At 43.6% G+C, this 26,985-nt stretch overlaps 2 protein-coding genes across 5 annotated transcripts in view; one reads left to right on the forward strand and one right to left on the reverse strand.

The window, feature by feature from the left end:
- Positions 1–7,084, forward strand: part of SCML2 (Scm polycomb group protein like 2) — a 45,906-nt gene extending 38,822 nt beyond the window's left edge. For both annotated transcript variants that reach the window (XM_077927472.1, XM_028727581.2), the window contains exons 13-15: positions 511–792; positions 1,870–2,033; positions 4,103–7,084. In XM_077927472.1, the coding sequence (XP_077783598.1) occupies positions 511–792; positions 1,870–2,033; positions 4,103–4,228 (572 nt within the window). In that variant the 3' untranslated portion in view covers positions 4,229–7,084. The remainder of the gene's footprint in view (positions 1–510; positions 793–1,869; positions 2,034–4,102) is intronic.
- A 5,309-nt stretch (positions 7,085–12,393) lies between these two features.
- RAI2 (retinoic acid induced 2) overlaps positions 12,394–26,985 on the reverse strand; it is a 38,507-nt gene continuing 23,915 nt past the window's right edge. The window contains exons 2-3 of one of the 3 annotated variants that reach the window (XM_077927479.1): positions 17,459–17,520; positions 12,394–14,600 (exon numbers count right to left, since the gene is read on the reverse strand). In XM_077927479.1, the coding sequence (XP_077783605.1) occupies positions 12,829–14,496 (1,668 nt within the window). In that variant the 5' untranslated portion in view covers positions 14,497–14,600; positions 17,459–17,520 and the 3' untranslated portion in view covers positions 12,394–12,828. Of the gene's footprint in view, positions 14,601–17,424; positions 17,521–26,985 lie in introns of all 3 variants that reach the window. The other 2 variants (XM_077927478.1, XM_028727583.2) reach the window with 2 other exon arrangements.

Raw genomic sequence — 26,985 nt, forward strand, 5'->3', positions numbered from 1 at the left:
TCTACATATATTGTTCAGTACTAGGACAGGCAAAACAAACTGCACGTTGGTTCTAATGAAAACTGGAGAAATGAATATGTATAAGCAGTTTCCTTACTCACCAATTCGTAAATTACACCCCAAATCCATACACATCTGGGATTACTGCCACTTCTACAGGAGCCCTTTTCTCTGAAATCACCCTTGTTTGTGTATTTTTTTATGGGGAATCTAGTTACCATATAGGCACAGTTCCTCTTCTGTGTCTTTTCCACTATAATCTGGGGAGAGATGGTGCACTGGCACTAAACAGCATCAGTGCAGATGGGAAAAATGCTGTCTTGTTCGTGTCTTTGAATGGAGGGAGCCCTAATTAGAATACCAGCCCTTTTTACAGCAAAGTATTTGTAGACATAGCTCTTTTTTTAAAAAAAAAACAAAAACAAAAACCCAAACCACCCTATTCTCAAGGATATTGCCATAATACTTCCTAATGTAAATGCATTATTTATGTTAAATTACTTTATACAGCGGAAACCTTGCCAAGTGAAGAAAATGGCACTTCCAAAGAACACAGATTTTCAGAGGACTCAATGGATTCTGCACTTAATTTAGTCAATCCCGCAAGCCCTAACTGCCGGAATTCCACTGAATATCGAACCTCAGGGAGTGCAGCCTATTACAGGAATTCTCTTCCGCCAGTGACTGCTACCTCAAACACAGCACCAATTCTACGGAGATTGTCGTCAAGTTCTGCTGCGAACAGCAGTTACTATGAAGTCAACAGGAACAGGCTGCAGAGGAGGATTGAAGGTACAGTCTAGTTCTTTAAAAGTTCATGCTCTGTTCTGTCTTCTTAACATAATAATAATAATAATAATAATAATAATAATAATAATAATAATAATAATAATAATTTATTATTTATACCCCGCCCATCTGGCTGGGCCTCCCCAGCCACTCTGGGCGGCTTCCATAAAAACCAAAAATACAATAAAATATATAACAATATATAAACTCATATATTATTGCTTTTTTTTTTTGCCTTGTTGAACAAAAACTAGTTTATAAAGCTGGTTCTGAACATGCTTTGATATGCAAGGATTTGAAAAAAAAGTCAAAACTTGCAAAGTTATCAGACATGCCAGAAATCAAGTTAGCCACCCAATCTTGCTCTGTAGAGATTCCTCATGTTGTAATGTCCTCCCTCCTGAGTTTATAAGGGATTGGCTGGTTGTAGGTCGCTGAAGAGCCATTTCTGAAATGTAGGAAAAAATCATGCTTGAAGATTCCTGTCTTCCTTAACAGTGTTTTAGGTATTTCCTCAACCCTCCTTGATATCTCAGAAGTTGGTAGGTAGTTAATTCTCAGTTGTCACTTCTATTCTTGAACCTGCTGTACCTTAAATATAGTGTGGTGTAATCTGTATTATTCAGGCCTTCCTAACCTATGAAAGTCTGGCCAGAGGAGCTAATTGTTGCATTTCACAAATACCAGTTCACTCTTCTCTTTTCTGTAGGCAGAACATCAAGTGTAGTGGAGCCTTAAGAGCAAACATATGTGATCTTTTATAGATATAAAATATCACCATATGGCATTTTCCCTCTTACCACCCTTCTTAATTAACCAGTAATGCTGTCAGGTATATATTTAACCACAGCATGAATAATAATAAAAAGCACTAAGTATTTACAGATTATTATTAAATATAATCCTTCTTATATGGAGAGGCACTCACAAGGAATGGCAGGGAAGGAACACCATGTGGTAATTTGCCCCCTCTTATTTATAAATGGAAGCCCAAGAACTTGGTGTTGTGTGTCCAAAATGAGCTGGTTATACAAATGGCATTTCCACCTTCCTCAGTTTCTTGATTTTTCAATATTTAAGCTGCAAGCTCCACAACAGGACCCGACCTCAGCACGCTAAAACGAGAACCCTCCCGCGTACCCAGTAAGGATCCTTCTATGTGGTCGATAGATGAAGTCATGCGATTCGTGAAAGAAGCTGATCCTCAGGCATTAGCGCCTCATGCAGAACTCTTCAGAAGACACGTAAGGAGGCTGTTTGCTTATATTACAACATTTAATCTATTGTACTAAAGGACCCCTGACCATTAGGTCCAGTCGTGACCGACTCTGGGGTTGCGGCGCTCATCTCGCTTTATTGGCCGAGGGAGCTGGCGTACCGCTTCCGGGTCATGTGGCCAGCAGCGCACAAACCAGAGCAGCACATGGAAATGCCGTTTACCTTCCTGCCGGAGCGGTACCTATTTATCGACTTCCACTTTGACGTGCTTTTGAACTGCTAGGTTGGCAGGAGCAGGGACCGAGCAATGGGAGCTCACCCTGTCACGGGGATTCAAACCGCCGACCTTCTGATCGGCAAGTCCTAGGCTCTGTGGTTTAACCCACAGCGCCACGCACATCCCAGTCTATTGTACTACATGAGAGTAAAAAAACTTGGGCACAACCTTTGAGAAATTGTGGGGGTTTTTCCAGGGACGCAAACCATTTTGCTTTTTAAAAACAAACAAAAAGCAACAACAAACCTATAGCAAGCTCACTTAAAGCCATCCATTGTGATGAATCACATTCTCTGTTGGGTTCTTCACTACAAATGCTTGTTATTTCTCAAAGTAGAAGTCGTCTCTATTAGCCTGTGAAGCATGACCCGTTATTGTGTAATTCTCTGGCAGCCCTCTTGAGACTACATAATCTCTGCATTTTGTTTTTATTTTGTCAGGCAATAACTTTCCAGTCCTTTCTAGTCCCAACAAAACTTTTATTTCATAAAATTTATATTGTTAAAAGCATACACCATCCAAGTAGGCATTTTTGGTAGGACACATTTAAAGGTCTTAAAATCATTTCCTAGCTCAAATTGAAATTGGTTCCCAGTTTGAGGCTATAGCTGACTGACTCCCACTACGAAAAGATGAGGCTGCTGAACAGACTCTTAGGCCTTGGGGTTGTTGAAGCTGGTTTTTTGTATCTTTTATTTTAGATCATGTTGTGATTTATTTGGAAATGGTTTAGTTTAGTTTTGTATATTTTAATGTTTTATTTATTATTGTTGACTACTTTTGTTGAGTTGTGGTTGAGGTTTTTTTTCCCATGTTGTAAACTGCCTTGAGCATGAACTCTGGAAAGGCAGCATACAAATAAATTATTTCCCTTCCAATAATTTAGAATTTTCTGTGGCCAAAATTCAGTGAAAAGCCATTTCTTTTGCTTGGCAGGGTTTCTGCTATATAAAATAATTTAACACAAATAGTGCATTTACATTCGGAAGTATTTTGGCAATATTCTTCAGAATAGCTTTAAAAAAAGCTATGTCTACAAATACTTTGCTGTAAAAAGGACTGGTATCCTAATTAAAGGTAAAGGACCCCTGACAGTTAAGTCCAGTTGTAGACGACTGGGGTTGCAGCGCTCATCTCACTTTACAGGCCGAGGGAGCCGGCGTTTATCCGCAGTTTTTCCGGGCCATGTGGCCAGCATGACATAAGCCGCTTCTGGTGCAACGGAACACCGAGACCAGAGCAGTGCACGGAAACGCCTTTTACCTTCCCACCAGAGCGATGCCTATTTAACTACTTGCACTTTTGGCGTGCTTTTGAACTGCTAGGTTGGCAGTAGCAGGGACCGAGCAACGGGAGCTCATCCCACTGCATGGATTCGAATCGCCAACCTTCTGATTGGCAAGCCCAAGAGGCCCAGTGGTTTAGACCACAGCGCCACCCACGTCCCTTGGTATCCTAATTAAGCTTCACAAATAGAAGGGCTCCTTCCATTCACAGACGTGACAAAGACCCTAGGTCAGCCTTTACCAACCTTGTGCCCTCCAGATGATTGGGATTACAGCTCCCATCAGTCCCTGCCAGCACAGGTGTTCTGGAGGGCGCAAGGTTGGCAAAGACTGCCCCAGATCATAATTTATCATTCTCTTTATGATGTTTTCCCAAGGCTGTACTCTACAACCTCCTGTATCTTGTTGAGCTTATTACACGCAGATGCACATTGTTTCATGCAAGCCTAGTACTATTTTTTCTTTCCTTTTCAAGGATTCTAGGCCAAGATATTACCAGGTGGCTAATCCTTATTGTGTGCTCTTTCCACAGGAAATTGATGGAAAGGCTCTCTTGCTACTGAGGAGTGATATGATAATGAAATACATGGGACTGAAGTTGGGGCCTGCACTAAAGCTGTGCTACCACATCGAGAGACTTAAGCAAGGGAAATACTAGGCAACTGATGCACAACTATAATGTCACATGTTTATTGGACAACCTCTCAGGTTCATCAAGATGGGGGAAGGCACAATACCTTTGCCTGACGGAGCATCTTAGAAATGGACGGGAGATGGTCCATTCACTTCAGCAAAACAAGTTTCCAGCAGATCGTGTCCAGTGTTCCATTCACCGTGCAGTCCTGAACTGTCACTGGTTTCCAGAAGTTTCTTCCCCACAATATGAAATTTGTTGTCAAGAGAAAGTAGTTACATTTTTGTATTTACAAAACTTTCAAGGTGCAGGGAAAGGCAGTGCCATGGGTATTTACATGGGACGTTCTAAATATATTTGCAACCATTTGGCTTCAGCTGGTGCATTTTCATTCAGAACCAAAACAGCTGAATTTCCAAAGGAATTAAAATATGCTATCAGGATCTTAACATTCCTTGTTTTGCAAAGGTGACTGAATTAATAATGCTAAACGGGAAAAGGTATTAATGTCTGCAATGAGTTCATTTCTCAGTTAACATCCTGATACTCCAGGAGATCAATATTCAGATTATGCTACATAGGTTTCCACAAAGGGAATAGCCATATGAAATGTTCTGTATGTGTGCGCGCTGTGTGTTTAAAAACAAAAGAAAGCTTTTGTAAAGAGTTTTAAATTATGAGGGGAATTTTTGTAGTGTTGACAATTTAAGCTGGCAGTATTTCTTTTTCTTTTTTTGAGAAGGAAGTTCTCGTGGCTGATTTGAACAGCCAACTTTTCCAGGTGAGTGAACAAATTTCCTCCTCGCTCACTGGAACCTGTGCCACCTATCATTTTGAATCATTCCGTCTCTGTGGAGCTTAACATGAACATAAAACGTTCATGCGCTTGTATATTTGTGTGTGAGTACGATACATGCGTCTGTGCTGTACATAGTGTTCATTTTTTTAGAAAGTCTTTTAAAAGGTACTTTTGCACTGTGACAGATGACAAACTGTAGAGATAAAAGTTTTACCAGTAAAAACAAGAAAAACATGCACAATCCATTTTGGCCTCTGTTTACAGATTGTTATGCGCAGTATGAGGCTTTGTGAACACTCTGCTGAGCACTATGATCATTTCTTGACACCCATTCAACTACAGGCTTCTTGCTGGAGGACAGGGTGGGGAGGGGAAGAAAGGGGCCTATATCCATTTCCTCTATCACTCCAAATCTCAGATGATTTCATGCTTTCAGGCCTGACTGCACTGAAGTCTGTTAGGTTCTGTGAAATCCAGCAAGTATTTCTGCACGCAGCTCTAGTACTAGACGCACGGGTCTGAACTCCACAAAGCACCTTTTGCTGCATGTGGATCACCCTTGCTGGATGAAAGTGAATGTGTCTTCTTGCTGTTATTGACTTAACACCTGTCTGCTTTGCTTTCCATTTCTGGAGGGATAAGAAACAATCAAAGGACAGGTGGATTCACGCAGGGGAATGTCCCTGTACTATGCAATATTTTGGATTTTCATCATGTCGTGCTGAGCCATTTTGTTCTGGGAAGATTTCTGGAAAAACGGTGTGGTGACATTTTTGTTCTGAATTTCTATCTTGCCCTCAGCTTCTTTTAAAGTAGAAAAAAATGACAATTTTAACAAAGAAGTTGAACTGCACATGGATGTGTGTGTGTGTGTTATACACTTTGGTGCTGTTTCTATAAGCTACAAGAAGTGCTGATAGTAAAACATTTTGCTGTCACTGCCAATATCATATCAGGGACAATTGTGTACATTTGCTGTGTAGGAAATGGAATGTACTGTATGTAATAGTACAAGTGATGATAGAGAAGATGTAGTCCAAAAAAGAAGGTAGATTTTATATTTCTTATTGCCTTTTTTATATCAAATGTGTCTAGTTAAAGAAAGTATTTTTACACATTACTCATTTGAAAATGCCTTGCTTGCTGGTATACTAGTATTACTCAGGTTTAGCAAAAAGTACCGCAAAGTCTCAAAACAATTTCCAGATTTAAATGAGTTCACTTCAGAGGTGTGTTGTATTTTATGAACAGCCTGATGTTAATATTTGTTGTGTCTGCTAAATAGTTCCCTCTATTAAGTGAACAAACCATTATACCAGCCCAGAATGGCTTTGGAACTGTGCCACACAGCTCTTGCAGATGTTTGGAATTGAGCTGCAAGGGCTGCAATATATTTATGAAATTAATTTTAATGAAAAATAGATGCATGACATGGGTAATGTGATAGCAAATACTTGGCATTTATGTTGGTGGCTGCAGTCTGTGAGACCCCCGCACATTTTTTCTGCAGTTATTAGCTAAGTGAAATTTACGCATACTCAAAAAATTACCAAATTTATCCATACTTTTTAATCAGCAATACTTGGACAAACTTTTTGCTTCTAACGTGGCAATTCTGAATGCTGTTAAAACAAACTAGCATGTGGAGGAGAGACACTGTAAAATACAATGTGTATTCTAATAAGTGTGGCTTATTCCACTCCATGATAGATAATATTAAAAAATAGATTTGAATATGGAGAAAACCCCAATCTTGCATGCATGTGGTTATTTTTCGCCGTCAACTATCTTATAGTTCAACTCATTTTATATAACCTACAGTTGGTTTTAAAATGTTTTATACACATATTTTAGCCACCTTCATGCATTTTGGGAGTGTGGTTTTTTGCCATTGAATAGGGGAAAGGGTGTGCATTGCATTGTGTACACGAAACAAGAATGCCATACCGAAACTTAACCTTGTACTATATATATAGCATGATATCAAACTCTTATCAAGTGTTTGTAACAGAATATATATTTTAATTATTTTCAACTGGATGTTTTCATCTACGTAGAAAATAAAACATGTTCAGTGTTTATATGTTAGTTTTTTATGTTATCAGCTGTACCTGATTTATGCAAGTAAATGTGTAATTGTACAAAGTTCTACACACAGTACCAGACTACTAATAGCGCTTCAATTAGCTAATAGTTGAATTAGAGCGAGCCTTTCAAACAGACTATGTCATCTTTGCATTGAGCCCTGAACTACTTAACAAGACACACACAATTTCTCTCTCGCCAATTCTATATCTTGCCGCAGCACTAGATGTCAAGACTTCTATCACCAAATCCCACCAGTAAAGGACAGGTCCTTTGTGACACATATAGAGTTGACTACTTTCTGGACTAGGGGGGGTTGCTAATGGTCTTAACAGGAAGCTGTTGAGATGATAAGGCTTGCCTTAAACCATGCTTTAAGAAAAACATACGTTTTTACATAAGTGTGTGTGTGTGTGTGTGTGTGTGTGTGTGTGTGTGTGTGGTTTTTATCAGAACAAGCTAAAATATGAGGTAAGGTATTCTGTTGGCCAATGCTTTACACCAAGTAGATCTTGAGCAAAGAAATACAGAGGGAGCATTGGTCCAGTACTTGAACTCAACACAAGAGAAGATGAGTGGCTATAAAGAAGGTGGGAGTTTCAGTCTCTTATTTCAATAATAATGTCAGGGGCTCAGGAGCAGAGGGACAGGAAAGGGAGGAATTAGAGACCGAGGGGGAGGAATCCGAGGGGGAAGTGAGCGATGAGAGCCGCCCGAGGTCTCTAAGTCTCTCCAGCGAATCGGAGGATTCACAGAAAGGGGCTCCCGTGGTCAGAGCTAGGGGGTTGCCAGAGGGAACACCTCAGGAAGGAGGGGCCAGAGGGGACTCCGAGAGCAGCAGCTGGAAATCGGGACCAGCTTCCCCACCGGAGAGCAGTAGAGGGGAGGAGTCCCAGGCATCGGCAGCAGGCAGCTTTCCGTCAGCGGAAGGACATGAGTCAGGGTTAGCCACGCCTGCATCAGAGAGCGAGGAAACGGTCAAAAGGAAGGTCGGAGGCAGCGCGTGCACGCCAAGTTCAAATGTACAAGAGGGTGGCGCAATGAGCAGCCCGGATAGGGAGCCAGGTCCTAAAGCCCGCCGAAGGGAGGGGGAAGAGTCCGAAGGGTCTGCCTCCGAAGCGTCCAGGAAGGAAGGGACCCAGGGGGGTGGTAGGACCCAGAGGCGGAAGGAGAGACGGAAAAGGTGGAGTAAGGCTAGAGTCTTAAGCTGGTGTACAGGGGGAGGAGACTCAGACGGAGCTTCGCCGGTCTAGGGTCTAGACGTAGAGACGCACGCTAGGGTTTGAAAATGGATAATGTACTTTAATAAAGACTTTTGTATATTACCGCTGGCTAGCGTTGGTCCTCTGTGAGCTGGGACCTGGAGGCAGTCTCTGACAAATAATAATAATAATAAATTTTATTTATATCCCGCCCTCCCCAGCCGAAGCCGGGCTCAGGGCGGCTAACAACAATAAAACAGTACAAAAGTACAACATAAACAACATTCTAAAATCATTCATTATAAAAATTAATTAATTCAAGCCACTGGCAACCATTGGGCCAGAGCTCCGTGAAGATTGCCGAGGAAGGGAGTCAGGCTGTGCCCTGGCCAAAGGCCTGGTGGAACAGCTCTGTCTTGCAGGCCCTGCGGAAAGATGTCAAGTCCCGCAGGGCCCTGGTCTCTTGTGACAGAGTGTTCCACCAGATTGGAGCCACAGCCGAAAAAGCCCTGGCTCTAGTTGAGGCTAGCCTAACTTCTCTGTGGCCTGGGACCTTCAAGATGTTTTTATTTGAAGACCGTAAGTTTCTCTGTGGGGCATACCAGGAGAGGCGGTCCCGTAGGTACGAGGGTCCTAGGCCATATAGGGCTTTAAAGGTTAAAACCAGCTTAATTACCCATCTCCAGCCTTAGGAATATAGCAAGGCATTTCTTACACAGAGTTATTTAACAGGCCTCAACAAAGGGATTCCTCTGCATGGACATGGTATGGCTGTGCTGGTTATAGTTCTTTGTAGTGAGATCTAAACAAGAAGTATTCTGTCCCTCTTTAAAATGTCGCAGTGACAGACTTGTTTCCTCCTTTCAGAAAATCTCACCTGAATACACATGCCCAGTTTCATACATGGAACTACTGCTCATGGGTTCAAAATAGTTGGTGACCTGTGATCTAGCATTTCAAACAGTCCATTCACACACATCTACACTTTGTTTTTACTGCTGGGGAGAGGGAAGGAGATGCCAAGTTCAGATTTCCATAAAAAGGTAAAGGTAAAGGACCCCTGAAAGTTAAGTCCAGTCGCAGACGACTCTAGGGTTGCGGCGCCCGTCTCGCTTTACAGGCCGAGGGAACTGGCGTTTGTCCACAGACAGTTTCCCCCAGTTGTGGCCAGCATGACTTAGCTGCTTCTGGTGAAACCAGAGCAGTGCACGGAAATGCCGTTTACCTTCCCACCGGAGCAGTACCTATTTAACTACTTGCACTTTTGGCGTGCTTTTGAACTGCTAGGTTGGCAGGAGCTGGGACCGAGCAACGGGAGCTCACCCCGTCTCGGATTTGAACCGCTGACCTTCTGATCAGCAAGCCCAAGAGGCTCAGTGGTTTAGACCACAGTGCCACCCGTGTCACCGCAGATTTCCATACACAAGCATTTAAATGTTTTTGGGCTTTCCTGGAGAACTGGTTTCGGGGCTTGACTCACCTGGAAGCACTTGCATGCCCTCCAGCAAGATCCATGGATGTTTTCTCCGGGATCCCTGTAAGAGACACTGTTCATGCCCACCTCTCTCGCTCTCTCCCCAGAGAGAAAGCAGAATAGTGAATAAACTTTTAAATTATTGAAGGTGCACCAAAGGAGGATAGGAGCAAAGCAAATGAGAGTCAAGTCCAGCAGTTACAACACATAAGATGCAGCCCTGGATCCCTTCCCAGTACCGCAGAGGAAGTGCCGACATGATTGCAAGGCTCTTCTTCCACCCCCAAATACTGCAACTTGTTTGGGTTGCTTATACAATCCTGACTGCATTTATAGTCTCTGATAACACTCGTAAAAATGACAATAGTTAAAAACAAAGGTAGCAGCATTACCTGTGGTAATGAGACAAATCAAATTGACAAAAACAACCCCAATCCTATTATCAAGTAAAAGAACAGCAAAACAACACACAATGCCACAACAGCAAAGAGCCAAAATGACAATCCCAAACTCACCAGCAGAAGACCCGGTTCTGCTGAAACAGTTAAACCTTTAGATGGCAGTAGAACACTGACCTTTCTACTTCATCCAACCTGTCGGTGCAGTATCCACATAGGCGGTGCTGTCACAGAGAAAGCAGTCTTCTGCGTTGCCACCAACTCTGCCTCAGGATGTAGTGGCACAAGCAATACTTCTGTTAAAAAACAGTAAATTCGCAGAGCAGGTGGGCAGTCCTCCCAAGCTGTTTAGGGCTTTCGAAGTAATAACTAGCATTGCAAATTGCATCTAAAAATAGTGGAATGACCAATATATCTGGTAACATGTTTCCAAGACTAGGCCCCAGTCATGATTCTTGCTGCAGGATTCTGTACTAACCAAAGTTCCCAAGTGGTCTTCAAGAGCTGCCCCACAAAGCGTGCATTACAGCAGTCCAATCAAGATTTAACTAATAACATGTCTGATTGTGCTCTGACTACACCAGAAAAGGACACAGCAGCTGAAACAACAAAAGCACTCTTGAGCTATGATCACCATGTGAGCATCTAGAAGAAACCTAAGAGCTCTACCAGTCTGCAAACGTGAAATTTTAAGGGCAACCTAATTTGGAGTAGGCTGACAATTCTATCCCTGGTGTGGTCATCCTGTCCATCACTGACTGCAAACAGATTCAGAGCGTCCACAACCTCCACAGAATGAGATAACAAAAGAGAAGACAGAGCCTGGCGTCATCCACATCCTGACAGCCACCCACTCCATAACACCAGGCGCCTCTACTCAGTGATGTGGAGTACACATTTTTAAAAAGCATTAGGGGATAAAATGGAACCCTGCAAGACACTGTAAGTCAGTGACCAAGACATCGATCACAAGCCCCGACCAATACAATACCACCTTCTGAAACATGTCATCCTGGAAAAACCACAAAGCACCACAATCCCCGAAATCCCTATTCAGAGACAGCACAAGCTTGAAGAATAACGGCATTGAAGCTGCTTGGAAGGTCCAATATAACCAATGACGTTGCACTCCCACTGTCTAGTCCCCACATAGACCTAGGAGACTTTTTATGTTTTTCCATATTTGTATGCCTAGCTTTTGTTTGGTTAAAGAAAAAGGTAAAGGGACCCCTGCCCATTAGGTCCAGTCACGAACACCTCTGGGGTTGCAGCGCTCATCTTGCTTTACTGGCCGAGGGAGCCGGCGTACAGCTTCCGGGTCATGTGGCCAGCATGACTAAGCCGCTTCTGGCAAACCAGAGCAGCGGACAGAAACGCCATTTACCTTCCTGCCGGAGCGGTACCTATTTATCTACTTGCACTTTGACATGCTTTTGAACTGCTAGGTGGGCAGGAGGCTGGGACCGAGCAACGGGAGCTCACCCCGTCACGGGGATTCGAACCGCCGACCTTCTGATCAGCAAGCCCTAGGCTCTGTGGTTTAGACCACAGCGCCACCCGTGTCCCTGTATGGTTAACGAAATACAAATTGCCTGTCATTGGGCAAACTTGCACATAAACGTGTACATTAGGAGAAATGCACACTAAAATGATGGCAAAATTGAAGGGAACCAAACGGATATAGAAATGCGGCAAAGCCAACTTAAAGTTTGGAGAGGTAAGAAACAGAGAAAAGTGGAAATTGTTAGCTTCCGTACTTCTAAGTGTATAGAAGATCTCCACCCCACCCCCACCGCAAGGCCATTATTTTGCATCTAATTCTAGTCAGTGGATTCCAGGGATCTGGAAGGAAAAAACCCCAAGGATACCTAACAACCTGATGCCTGGTTCAACCTTGGTCTATATTACTACTCAGAGGGCGGGAGATGCAGCTTGTCCTCACCCACTTTCAAACAGAAGTTAGCTTTCTTTTTACAGAACGGATGGATATACTTGTTGGACTATGCAAATGTAGTTTTGCTAAAATATTAACATTCATCTTTCAGTCTGCATAGTTCAAAATGCATCATTGCTAAAAATGTGATGAGTGCCAAGGGTAAAACTGGGTAATGAGCTTGGATTATTTCAACAGCTCAAGAACATGACAAGTCAACAGCTATACAAGTTTCCAGACCTTTTTGGACCCAGAGTGCAAATCATATATAAAAAAGTACAAAATACCGCAACCAAACTAGCACATACAAATATTTATTCGGAAAGTTCCATTCTACCCACCATTGTTCAGAATTACATCATCAAAGCACTTCATGGCAGTGAAAATAGCTCTTACCCCTCTGGCTCATTCACCCATTGTATCCCATTAAAGCTGCAAAGGTGCAATCCACTTGAAAAAATATGCTGCTTTTTATTTAGTTTTCATGAAAAGTTTAGAACGCAACAAGGTGGGAGGGGGACCCATTGTACAGGGAAGACGTAGCCAGTTCTCTCCAGCTGTCTTCCCCCCACCCTAGCTGCTCCACCCCTTCCCTTCCCCTCCCCTCCCCACTCCACAGTCCTCTGCCTCAAAATAACTTAAAAGATAGCTTAACATTTTAATGCAATTTAAAATGAAGTGCATCTCTTTATTTATAATAATTATACCTTAAAACATTCTAAAACCTCATAAATTACTTTCTTGGAAAAAAGGCCGCGAGCCGCTGCTTTTTGATTGGGAGAATGTGTATTTCCTGCGAGCTCATTTTCTTTAACTTGACACTCCTGTTTTTTATAGGTTTCCTAAGGGCCTCTGCATTATCCCGGGCTTCCGGCTGGTTCTTCATGTCATAACACTGCAACACCGAGTCCTGGGGCATGTCCCTTTTGAAGGAAAAGTTTTTCGTTGAAACCCCCGAGAGGCCCTTTATCTTGCCGCAGAAAATGGTAGGCACCGCATCTTTGACAGAGACAATCACTTTGGCCGTCTGTGACGTGCTCACAATCTCAATGTTATTGCCAGTGGGCGGCTCGCAGGGTGCTATACTGGTCTGGTCCACCAGCCATTTGGGCTGCTGTCTCAGGAGTTCAGACGAGCCACTACTGATCACTCTGCTTTCCACCTTTGCCGGAGCCTCGTGCAGTTTGGAAGGAGCAAAGGGCAAAACTGCACCGGAAAGTTTATCCGCTGCAGAATGAGAAGTGCCATCCATCGCGGATCCAGATCGGGTGCCGTTATTGCTTGCTTCGGTGCTGCTAGCCTTCCGACAGGAAGTAATCGAGAGGTCCAAAGCGCCACCCTCCAGTGAGAGCTGGGAATTGTCCTCACCTTCCTTAAGCAAAGGGGCTGTTTTCATGGACAGATCGAGGACCTCATTCTCATTACTCATCTTGATGACAGTGTGCCGGTTCAGCTGGGAAAGCTCTCTGTGGTGGATGAAATCGAATGGTTTGGTTTCTTCTTTCTCCAAGGGAGTCTGGGTGCCTTTGCAGGAATGCAAGACGAACGAAGCAGCTGGTTTCGGGCAGTCCACATTGGCCTTAGACTCAGCACCGTGGGGCACGGGGATGGGAATGGGGATAGGAATAGGAACTGGGACTGGCAGAGGAACGATCACGGGGTACGGTACTAAGAGTGTGGCTGGCGGAACCAGGGGAGATAACGGGGAGCTGAAGGGCTGTGGCGGGGGGACAGAAGAGCAGTCTGGGGGCGGCTGATAGGGCGAAGGACCTAAGGCGCCTTGTGTGGGAAAGAGATCCTGCAAAACAGCAGCAAATCCTGGTGTCTGAAACACAGGAGGCAAGACAGACTCCTGAGCTGTATTTGATGGTTTCTGATCCAACAGTTGCGGCTGTCCCAATGGAGCAGAAGAGCCCTGAAAGAGGTTGCTGTGAATGGAGTTGGCTGCACAGGGAGAACTCTGCGGTAACACCAGTGGGGAGTTTAAATGCTGGAACACATGTTGCTCTAAGAGGACAGGCAGTGGCACTGGGCCTTGAGTGGTCATGACGTAGGGAGTGTTGCCGTTCGGAGCAATCTGAGGGGCTGTGCTTCCTGCTACTTGGAGGTGTATTGGGAGAACCACGGGGCTGTCTCCTAAGCAAATGGGCTGAAGCACTGTGGCAGCTACCTTGAGAGCGACCCCGCTTTGGGATTCTGCTGGCGGTGTCAATATTGATGGAGCGGGGACAGTTACCAGCGGCGAAAGTGCTTTCTTCATCAAGTCTGCTGAATTGATATTCCAGGCTTCTGCCGTTATCAGCTGGGCAACTCCATTCTCTAGCTTGTTGTTTGCCATAGCAGAGGGCGAGTTGGTAACATCCATAGGCAGGTTTTGCGTGTCCTTATATAGTTCCTCCATTTTGCAGGGTTTCCAAGGCTTTGCAGAACTGTAGTTTACATAGCTGTCACGGGCATCCAATTAATCTCTGGGCAGCCCAAAACATCCACATCAACACTACTGGCCTGCAAAAGAGAGACATGTTTTAAGCACGGCATAAATCGCTTGCTTAAAATAATAACTGCAACTTTCTCTTTCTTTCTAAGACCACCTGTCACCAAAATGGAACATTAAGTGTTTCCACCCTTTGGGGACAAGAAGTCCTATGGTTCTGTATCCTGGGCATATGTGTGTATAGAATATATGCATATACAGAACGTACATCTCTTGAGTGTTACTTGAAGAGTCCTGGGGAGCTTAAAGATAGCCATAAACAAAGATAATTTAAGGACTGAAGCTACTACAGGGGGGGAAAACCGCTAGAAGCAGAGCAAGAATTCAGGCTGTTCATTTTATACTTTTAAACAAAGCTTCATGCAATGGCGTCATGTGACACAGGGAAGCAGCTGCACTGTTTACACTCAACAAGAGCCCCAAATTGAGGTGCCCTAAAAATAACTCATGATAAAAGCGATGCAGTCTTGGACTTGGAAAGCTTCAGTGCAACTGAAAGAATCAAATCCGTTCTGCCTTGCAAACTCTTAAAGCCAGCCAATGCAAACATACCATTTGTGATAGGTCCATAGATTGTATTGAAGCAGCCCCACAAAGCCCTGCACATGCACACACAGCCACACACCCCACTTTGTGGGCTTTTAATCTGAGCCATATTTTAAAAGGAACTAGTTCTTCAGCGCTATACAATGACGGAAATAGAAATCTGTATTAAGAAAGACACACAGAATTAAAATCAAAGCTGATTTAGATGTACTCTGACAGCCTAATCTTAACTGCGCAGATGTCGGTAGGGGGGAGAGAGGGAGAGAAGCACTCTTTGTAAACCGGGAGTGGTTTAGCACAATGTCGAGAACATTCTGCCCACCCTCAAGGCACTAAGCACAAATCATTTTTGCTGCGAAAGCTTCTCCACCCTCACAGACACTAGTATTGTCAGATGTTTCTTACTTAAAAGGATGCTTCTTAATGCAGAACTTTAGAGCCCAAGGAGTCACATAAATGTATCACTTATGTCCTAAGAATCTTGCATCTTTATATTCTGTTCCCATCTGCCCTTTAGATTTTATACCGTTTGGAACGAAATCTTGCTCACCACCATTATCTCAATGCACTGTTAATCTGCTCCCAAGTCCTTGAAGCGTGGCAGGCTACAACCCTAATCAATCAAATAAATTTTGTAGTGCTATTCTGTAGAAGCAGCGACAGAAAAAATCAGGCCAATAGCAAGAAAAAATAATGTATAATAATAAAAAGCAACAACAAAATGCATAGATCTATTTAAAGTAGATCCCAATCCTGCTTCTGCCCACCGCTTGTCTACAGTTACCGTATTTTTCGCCCTATAGGACGCACTTTTTCCCCTCCAAAAATGAAGGGGAAATGTGTGTGCGTCCTATGGGGCGAATGCAGGCTTTCGCTGAAGCCTGGAGAGCGAGAGGGGTCGGTGCGCATCGACCCCTCTCGCTCTCCAGGCTTCAGGAGAGCCCCGTCGCCAGCCCCGCAAACTCGGGGGACAGCGGGAGGCGCAGCGCGCCTTTCCCACTGTCCCCCGACTTGGCTAGAAGGCTGGCAGAGGGCTTTCCCCTCCTCCAGCCCCGCAAGCTCCCAGAGCGATGTCAAAGTTGCACGCAGCTTCGGCATCGCTCTGGGTCCCGTTCTGGGGGCTGGGGGAGGGGGAAGCTCCGCTTTTTGTGATTATTCTACATTTTATTTATGATTACACGTATATTGCATCTTTTCTCCAAGGTAGGGTCCAGGGTCCTCCCCCCGCCCCACTTTAGCCTCACAAACCCCTGTGCTGAGAGTAGGTGACTGTCTGAAGGTCACCCAGGGAGCTTCATGACTAAGTGTGCATTTGAACCCTGGGCCTCTCAGGTTCTAGTCCAGCTGCTTCATTGTTGACAGACTTTTTTTCTCCCCTCTTTTCTTTTGGTTGTGAGGCTTGTTCTTTCACCCACCCATTTTATTTTATTTTCTGTACTCTACAGAATAACACTATGATGAAATGTTGATTAAAAAAGGCTCCAAGGAAAACTTTTATCTTATGATGGGAAAGAACATTTTATCTTAAAAACAACAACTAGGTAACTGGATAATTTCAGGCTGTTCGTTTTCTTTTTTCTTATATTCTTACTGGCAACACAGCTTAGTCATGTTAATGGTTACTCTGGCTAACTGCGAGGCAAACAAAAACAACCCGTATTTGTGAAAGCCCAGGACAAACAGTTCCAAACGTAATCCTATAAACACTGACAAATTTTAAGGCTATATACTCTGACAAAGGCAGATGAGCCCTTAACATGCATGCTATTGAGCAGCGGTCCGTTAGCAATAGATGCAAACCCTGACCCCACACGGGGTGCTAAATGCATAAATTGCCCTCCTCACCTCTCTGCATTAAAACATTAATGCTGTATTGTCGACGTGGCAGTGGCTTTGCTCGATTCAATTGAAACAGAAGACTAAAAATGAATTCCAGCCACCTTTATCAGTGAGGATTTTCAAAGAGAAACATGGTTTTTGGAGAACTAGAAATGGTTCAATGGCAGAGGAGAAAATAATAGCCCCAGTTATAATCTCCACAATAGCTTCTCACTCAGACAGAAAATCTAAGGCTGCAATTGGCAAGTATTGATGTCAATGGGCTTAAACACCCCAACCTCTGACTGCAGCCTGAGAGTGTTGCATTCAATTCCAACCTGACAATGCAGCCGTTGCTTCTTTGTCTCAAATGCACCTTGTTGCACCAAATATAATCTAATACGAACTTTGGCCAAAGATTTCTCAATTCCTATTTTAAAATTGTGGCGTTATGAAGGAGACGGTACTTACACCATGACCACTACAAGCAATATCACCTTCTCACCTGCCAATGTTTCTCTTTCTTTAACAGCAATCCTCAAAAGTTGGCTCCATGGCTCCTCTGTCCTACCATTTTGATACAGAAAGGTTTCTTGCCATATATGCACACACTGAATAACTAAAATAATAATAATAATAATTTATTATTTATATCCCGCCCATCTGGCTGGGTTTCCACAGCCACTCTGTGCAGCTTCCAACAGAATATTAAAATACAACAGTCTGTTAAACATTAAAAACTTCCTTAAACAGGATTTGCATTCAAACAATAAAACCTCAGGAGTTGGTGAGAGGAGTGCCTGTTGTGATAGCTATGGAAAAAAATCTATTTATGACTCTGAATGAAAAGCTATTGAGGATTAAAATTCACAACACACACTTTATTGGCTAACTATGCAAGCTTTGTTCATGCTCAAAAGAAATATCCTTCAGCAGCAATGCGTGGCACTAAGACACTCTTCTGAAAAGGCAAGTTAGCAATATCTGCTGGTTGGTATAAAAAAAGACCAAAACAAGAAGTCGAAACGCTGGTCTGAACAGCTGCCACTTGATGATGAAGTGTTATCATAGCACATAATTTACCCAGGTCTTCCAGTATAAGCAAACAGTATATTGATCACACAGTCTGAGCCTAGGGCTTACTGATCTAGTAAACACATGCTCCGGGTGGGGATACACTGACTAATCGTTCACACGTCACAAAGCTTGATGCTATACAGACACTGCAGAGACATTGCATTAGCGATAGGAAGATGCAGATGTATAGCGGATAAATCCTTAAACAATTTAAAGAAAGGGCACTAATTCATTGGCTATGCTAAAACTCTTCTAATACGTGTCTACACATATGCAGCGAATAATGCAAGAATATACAAGGGTATCGCACATCTTTGTCCAAAACATGGTGAAAGTTTAAAAACTATTTCCTCTTCTGTGCTTTGGATTGTTTTATTTGTTGCTGCTTAATTAATAGTGATCTCTGTTTTCATGAGAAACTAATGACCTCACAGGACACAGGGGACCTTCCATTCCCCTGCCTAATCAATTTAACTATGAAAAATAGTGAAATTATAGTGAAAATGATACTACAAAGGAGACTTGCAAGGCAGGCTAAGGGGATTAATATACAGAAATCACAGGAAAGAAAACAGATAACTGAGTAGGATCAAAGTATAAGACAAGATAAAAGACTGGTTTGCTTAAACTTAACTATCCTCCGTCTCCAAGCACTGCAACATTTAAGCCGTACTGTTTTGCTATGCTAGACACAGAGAATAGCCACACCAGACTGATAATAAGTTCTATCATAGGCAGGCATCTTGAAGAAAAACCTATGGGTTTTTTCTCTTTGAAATACAATCAAGATATATTGCTTTCCAGGTTGAGCAGTCTCTCTCTCTCTCTCTCTCTCTCTCTCTCTCTCTCTCTCTCAATATAAGTTTATTGGGCTGTATCCAACTAAACCCTACTCATAATAATTCTGTTGAAATGAACGAATCTAACTATTAAATTCTATTGAGTTCAATGACTCAGCTCTGAGTATGGCTTAGTCAGAAACCTATTTTTGGCACTGCTTTTCGTTGTTGTTGACAACAGCAGGAGAAGGCTTAAGAAGTAGAAACAGAAAAATGAAGCTAACCTTTTTTAAAGCTAGTAGATAAATGACAAGTGTGTATCTATCACACTCAAACACACACAAGGGACATCTATAAGTTGGCGCCATGTTGGCAGCCCTGTTCACCTATGTTAAGTGAAAAACAAAAAGATACTGAGTGTTATTAAGGGTTGGCCATGTACCATAAGATAGATAAATAACCTTCCTCTATTCCTCCTTAACCATTCAGCACACTGTCATGCCAGATATTCCACATACTCTCATTCCTACTTACAAAACTGTTTAATTTTTTACAGCAATGAAAATGGATCTGTAAATGCTGCTAGGCATCCCAGACTGGCAGAGATAAGACTTAAGTGCATGTGATGAATGCTATGTCATAGAGAGCAACATGCAAATGTTATTAAAGGAAGTGGTGATTAATTCCATTGTGTTTAGCCACCGCTGAGAGCAGGGCACCTAAGTCATGTAGCACAGTTATGTGCCATAAGACATAATCAGAGAGTTTGAATCAGGAAAATTGCCAAGTGTTTGTGCCCTTAATACTGTACATGCTTGTAGACACTTCAGATGCCTACTTAAATCTTCTTTGCTATTCATTTTTCACTCATCTTGCTGACAGGCATTTCTGAGCTGGGTTCCTACTTCAGTTGTTAAGACTTTGATTACAGCTTCCAGTATTTGCGCTTACAGCATAGATAGATTTAACCATGACATGCAAGGAAAAAAATGGAGCTGTTTTGAGAAAAAAGCTGCTGTAGGTAATCCAGTGACCATCATGCAGCTGCCCCTTGATCACTGGGAGAAAGAAAAACAAAATCCAGTAATTCTGGGTTTTGTTTGGACCCTCAGCCAAGCATCCAAGCACTAGTAAATGCTCCAAAATTACAATCTCAAAATGGTTGAATCAGGTAGATGACGCAGACTTTCACAGACTAAAAAAATCTGTAATATTTTATAGTGAAAATGGGAAAACCTTCTAAGGCTGCAAACTAGTACTCTCCAGTACAAACTAGTAAGGCTGCAAACTAGTGTTGAATAGTTGTGCAGTATCCCACAGACTGATCTAGAATGAACTAGACCAGGCTTCCTCAACCTTGGCCCTCCAGATGTTTTCGGCCTACAACTCCCATGTTCCCTAGCTAGCAGGACCAGTGGTCAGGGATGATGGGAATTGAAGTCTCACAACATCTGGAGGGCCCAGGTTGAGGAAGCCTGAACTAGAATTAATACAACAAAGGCACAGTAATTTTAAAGCCAGCCAAGAAGCACTGAAGTGGCCAATCAACCACCACATCCCAAGTTATGCTACACACACACCAGCCATGGTACAAATATGGGCTGTGAAGTCTAGTGTTGCATAACCTCTGCAAAAATGGACACCAATGCAATCGCAGCTACTTATCTATTGGGTTAGGCTTCTAAATGATTCTCTAGTGACAAACCCTCATTAGCCATTGTGAGAACACAACACGGCATCAGACATTCATAAGCATAACTTGAGACTTGGAACCTGCCATTTAGAAAATAGACAATAAAGTATAATAAAATGCCATAAATCCACCGGCAAGCAAAACAAGATGTCACCTATTTACTGGCACAGTAAAGACATAAAATCCACAAGGCTACATCTTCCAATTCATCCTCTTCAGTGCAAGAGATCTCACATTTCTGGCACCATAGTAAATGCCTTTCATGAAAAGATGTCCCAGTGAGAGTCCTGTTGTGATTATTACTTTGGGAATAAGTTCTCAGGGCATACATAGGATTAGGCTAGTATTAGAAGTATTTTTAAAATGGAAGTTGTCTTAGTCTCCTGTGGGAAAAAAATGTATTAAACAAATTATACTGCTTGCAATTAAAGTCCCTCTGTTGATGGATTTAGTTTCATTTTTCATGTGCTTTATACTCACCAGCAAAACAAAGAAAAATGAGCTATTCTAAGAACACAGCCACTAAAAACAAATAAAGAGGGGTGGTTGGGGTTTTTTTTTTACAAGTAACTCTTGAATTTTATTTCCCTAGTAACTGATACATTTTAGATAAAAGGAAGCCATTTAAAATGCATGATAATAATAATAATAATAACAAGGAAACAGATTTTCCCACTAAAGTCTGACAGCTAAATATTTGCTTTATTTCAGTCCAAATCTATGAACTACCATTGGCAAAAGCCAGGGGATTTTAAAATTCGATTTTAGTAGATGCTTACATAAAACCTAATGGCTACATCATGGTCACACACATCTGATGGACAATGTCAAATCCATAGCACTGTCCCAGAAGAAAACATTGGCCAAAGATCAAAACATTGTGACAGAATTAACTGTGTGCATTCCTGTCCCTGTAAAGTGTGGCAGGATTGGGAAGCATAAGATGTCTTTGACTGAAAGGAATTTCATCTGCAAGGCTGTATAATCTAACTGTAGTGAATGTGATAGAAAATAGCTGTTGTGGAGACCCATAGTTCTGAGCCATTCAATAGCTGGAGCTGCTAATAAAACAATTTAACTTTCCATTTCATTTTTATCATTAATATTAGTAATAAATTTATGAATCACATGTTATGTAGGTGCTGACATAAAAGTATCACAGAACAATTAAAAATAGTTTTAGAACTGTACAAAAATAACCCAGATTTAAAAACAATACAAGACAAGCACCAAAGGTGGAAAAGCTAATTGAAACGAGTAATGTTTTTGTTTCTGGAAAGTACCTGTTGTATCTCAACAGGAGTGTTGTTCCACAGAACAGGGACAGTTGCACCAAAATTCCTATCATTAACAGCATTAACCTGAAAAGCTCAGCTGGTTACAGCATGGTGCTGATAACGCCAAGGTTGCAGGTTTGATCCCCATAAGGGGCAGCTGCATATTCCTGTATTGCAGGGGGTTGGACTAGATGATCCTCGGGTTCCCTCCCAACTTTATGATTCTATGAGTTACTGTGGACCAGGCTTCTGATATTTTGGGGACCTGAAGGAGAAACTCTCCTTAAGAAAGTAGTGACCTACTGAGTACAGTCTCCCCTTCGGTTGTACTGTAAGCAGAAGATTTCATTCGCTAGAAAGAGTCAGCAACTTTTTCTCCTTGAAGCTGTCATGTGCAAAATTTCCGTATTCTGTATGAAATTCAAGGCTGTAGTGCAGTAATCTGCAGCACTCTGGTGTTGATATACAGTGGTACCCCGCAAGACGAACGCCTCGCAAGACGGAAAACCCGCTAGACGAAAGGGTTTTCCGTTTTGGAGGCGCTTCGCAAAACGAATTTCCCTATGGGCTTGCTTCGCAAGACGAAAGCCCATAGGGAAATCTCCGGGACAGCGGGGAAGCGCAGCGCGTCTTCCCCACTGTCCTCGGACCTCCTCCCGCCGCCCGGCATCGGAACGAAGCTCCGATGCCGGGCGGCGGGGCGGGGACGCCTCCTCCCGCCGCCCGGCATCGGAACCAAGCTCCGATGCCGGGCGGCGGGGCGGGAATGCCTTCTCCCGCCGCCCGGCATCGGAACCAAGCTCCGATGCCGGGCGGCGGGGCCGCGAAGCCTGGGCGCGCTGATCTCAGCGCGCGCAGGCTTCGGCATGCTGGCAACTCTCCGCAAGCAGCGGGAGCGCTCCCGCTGCTTGCGGAGAGGTCCACGAAGCCTGTCCAGGACAGCTTTTGAAGGGGGGGGGAAGCAAAGACTTTCGCCCCCCGCCCGCCTTCAGAAGAGGTCCAGGACCTCTTCTGAAGGCGGGCGGGGGGCGAAAGTCTTTGCTCCCCCCTGCCTGCCTTCAAAAGCCATCCGGGACAGCGGAGAAACGCGCTGCCTTTCTCCGCTCTCCCGGGAAGGCAGGCAGGGGGGAGCAAAGACTTTCGCCCCCGCCCGCCTTCAGAAGAGGTCCAGGACCTCTTCTGAAGGCGGGCGGGGGGCGAAAATCTTTGTCCCCCCTGCCTGCCTTCCCAGGGGCTTTTAAATCGCCCCGGACAGCGGAGAAGTCCTCCGCTGTCCCGGGCGATTTTAAAATGCCGCCCGCCAGCATTTTAAGATTGCCCCGGACAGCGGAGAAGTCCTCCGCTGTCCCGGGTTTTTTTAAAATGCTGGGGGTGGGAAGAAAAGCCCTTGTCCCCCCCCCCCCAGCCTTCAGAAGAGGTCGGGGGACAGACTGTACCCAGACCTGGTCTGAAGGCGGTTTCCCTAGGAACGCATTAATTGATTTTCAATGCATTCCTATGGGAAACCGTGCATCGCAAGACGAAAAACTCGCAAGACGAAGAGACTTGCGGAACGAATTAATTTCGTCTTGCGAGGCACCACTGTAATGACATTAGAAATCCCTCCAATGTTTCTCCAACAAAGCACCCATGTCCTACAAATGAAAGCACACATAGCCACACATATACCCGTATTTTTCGCTCTATAAGATGCACCAGACCACATGACGCACCTAGTTTTCGGAGTAGGAAAACAAGAAAAAAATATATTCTGAATCTCAGAAGCCAGAACAGCAAGCGGGATCGCTGCACAGTGAAAGTAGCAACCCCTCTCGCTGTTCTGGCTTCAGGGATAGCTGTGCAGCCTGTATTCGCTCCATAAGACGCGTACACATTTCCCCTTACTTTTTAGAAGGGAAAAAGTGAGTCTTATAGAGCAAAAAATACGGTAATTTCTCATTTGGGGCAAACTGCTGCAGTTCTGTTGCATGCAGGTGACTGAACTAGAATGCCAAACTCTCGAAAGACAGAAATTCCCCTTTGTTGTGGCTCCCACACTTAGGCAGAAGTGGATCTGTGGCTGTAGTGGGCTTAAGGGAGGACTTGTGGATGAACCACAAGTGCGAAGTTCCTGGCCCGGTGCTGTTCTTGCTTCTTTTCAAGTACTGTACTGGATTTGTCCCAAGGAATGTTCATGTTGTCAGCACCAGCTGGGCAGGAGAGCGAGCGTGCATGACTAGCAGGCATTTTCTGCAGAGATTGTTTTGGTGGAACAACCTCTACTTACTGCTGTAGAAACACTGGCTGATAATTATACAAGCATAATGAAGAAGGAGGGTAGCCTTGCAATGAAGACTGGGGGAGAGGGTTGTTAAATAGGCAAGGATATTTGTTCTTTTAAAAAGAAATCAAGGAGATGCTCACAGCAGAACTGGACATCGGCATGAGAAATAAATAACATGTTTTTGAAATGTCACGGGACTTCTGTGAGGATACAAACAGCCTTGAATGCTACTTTTATTTTTAAAAAGCTATATGTGTACTTACTTGTATGTGGTTAAGCTTATAATCACTTATTTGTGTGTGCACTCACGCACACATATAAATCTGCCACCCTGGTTACATCTCCCTTTGATCCACATCACAGCAGGTGAAGACAGAAGCCAGGCATTTTACTTTTAAAATTGAATACCTTCGCTTTAGTTAGCAGCCACTCATAGGCGCCGACTCCATGGGGCCTGAGGGGGCCCGAGCCCCCTCAAAAATTCGTTTGGGGGGGCTCCGCCCCCCCAATAATTTAAGAAAATTATTAGTTATATTATGCTTACCTTTTAAAATACATTCAGTAATGAGTTAAAACAAAGCCACTCCCGATCTAGAGAGGGGGTAGGGTTGCGGGCTCTCGACCCATCAACAATCTCGCGGGGCTGGCATCAGCCCCGCGAGAAGCGGGGATTCCCCCTAGCTCATTAATATTCACCGCCCACGGCGGCAGCCAATCGGCTGCCGCAAAGGGCGGGCCCTCACAGGTTCACTTAAGGTCGGGGCAGCCCGGGGCTCGCCCCTTTCGTTCCCCCAGCAGCAGCGGTTTGGAGGTCTTGGCCCCCCCCAATATTTTTTATAAGTCGGTATGGGCCCCCCCAATATTTTTTATAAGTCGGCGCCCCTGCAGCCACTGTATCACAACAACTACATCAACAACAGTGTAGTGGCATGAAAAAAACCACAACTGTCCCAAGTTATATACATGCCAGTTGTAGGGTTACTTTAAAGATGATCTTCCACACTTCCATGAGTGGACTGACACCTTTGGAGCCAATTCAGGGGTGGGAAACCTAGTGCAGGGGCCAAATGTGGTTCTCTGAGTCTTTCTATGTTAACCTCAGACCTGGGGAAATGCAACCATACTTTGAGAGAAGTAACAGCTCTATAAATCTCTGAAATCTTATATTTTAGCACTACTGTTTCTCCGTGTGTGTGTACGTGTGTTCACTGATGAAAATGCAGTATGCATTATTATTATTATTATTATTATTATTATTATACTGCCATATACCCAGAGGTCTCAAGGTGGTTCGCAGAACAAAATCAGAATATAAAACCACAAAATATATAATCAAAATAAAAACAACAACCCAATAACAACCCCCTCAAAAAACCACATTTTAAAAGGGCATAGGGTATCAATCAAATCAACTACTTAAAGGTGTATAATGAAGGTACGGTACTATACTTCTACTACAGTTTGTATGTAATACGAAAACTGCACAACTTCAAACCACAATTTCATTTTTCCTATATGAAGCTGCTGCATTAAATGGACCGTTCTAATTCATCATCATTGAACCAAAGCCCTTCTGGGCCATATCGCCAACTCTCCCTGAAAATATGATTTTCTATTTGACCTCTCTCCTAGAAATTAAAGGACACAGTCCAATAGCATTGTAAAGATGTTAAGCCTTGTCCTGACATGGGCAGTTTGCAGCAGCAACTTTTAGTTTTTGGAATTGTGACAGAATGCTAATAATAATGCCTCACAACACAATCCTAAGCATATCTATTCAGAAGCAAGTGCTACTGAATTCAATGGCGCTTACTCCCAAGTCAGTGGGGTGAAGATTGCAGCCACAGTCCTTCTCAGAGAGAGGTTGAGGAGGTGGAGGTGGCAACGAGCCTTACTGGGGGTGGGGGGCTGGCTAGTTCAACAATGAGGCAAGGAGGGAGCCCCCCCCCCGTACCTTAGAAAACTATATTCTGCTTCATCATTGGCTCAGGTGCATTTAACACATTGTGGCTGACTATTAATCAAACACTTCAGCTCAAATGTCAAGATGCAAAGATTGTGGAGTTAGCTCCCAGAGAAGTTTACAGTTACTTTTCTCAAAACAGCAAGTTCCAAATGCCAAGAGGAGAACATGATGGTGATGTTACATAGATGCCCTGCGAAAAAGTGAGTGATCAAAGTGTGGCTATTCCACAGTGTGGAAGCATCTTCTGTAGGAATCTGGCATTAGTAAAAGAAAAATGTCACTTAGTATTGTATGTGCATAATTGCTGGAAGAAATATCAACAATCTCAGATATGCAGATGACACAACCTTGATGGCAGAAAATGAGGAGGAATTAAAGAATCTTTTAATGAGGGTGAAAGAGGAGACTGCAAAATATGGTCTGAAGTGCAACATAAAAAACAACTAAGATCATGGCCACTGGTCCCATCACCTCCTGACAAATAGGAGGGGAAGAAATGGAGGCAGTGAGAGATTTTACTTTCTTGGGCTCCATGATCATTGCAGATGGTGACAGCAGTCACGAAATTAAAAGATGCCTGCTTCTTGGGGAAAAAAGCAATGACAAACCTAGACAGCATCTTAAAAATCAGAGACATCACCTTGCCACCAAAGGCCCGTATAGTTAAAGCTATGGTTTTCCCAGTAGTGATGTATGGAAGTGAGAGCTGGACCATAAAGAAGGCTGATCGCCGAAGAGTTGATGCTTTTGAATTATGGTCTGGAGGAGACACTTGAGAGTCCCATGGACTGCAAGAAGATCAAACCTCTCCATTCTTAAGGAAATCAGCCCTGAGTGCTCACTGGAAGGACAGATCGTAAAGCTGAGGCTCCAATACTTTGGCCACCTCATGAGAAGAAAAGACTCCCTGGAAAAGACCCTGATGTTGGGAAAGATGGAGGGCACAAGGAGAAGGGGACGACAGAGGATGAGATGGT

This window comes from Podarcis muralis, chromosome 4 (genome assembly GCF_964188315.1).
Source record: "Podarcis muralis chromosome 4, rPodMur119.hap1.1, whole genome shotgun sequence".
NCBI classification, from domain to species: Eukaryota; Metazoa; Chordata; class Lepidosauria; order Squamata; family Lacertidae; genus Podarcis; species Podarcis muralis.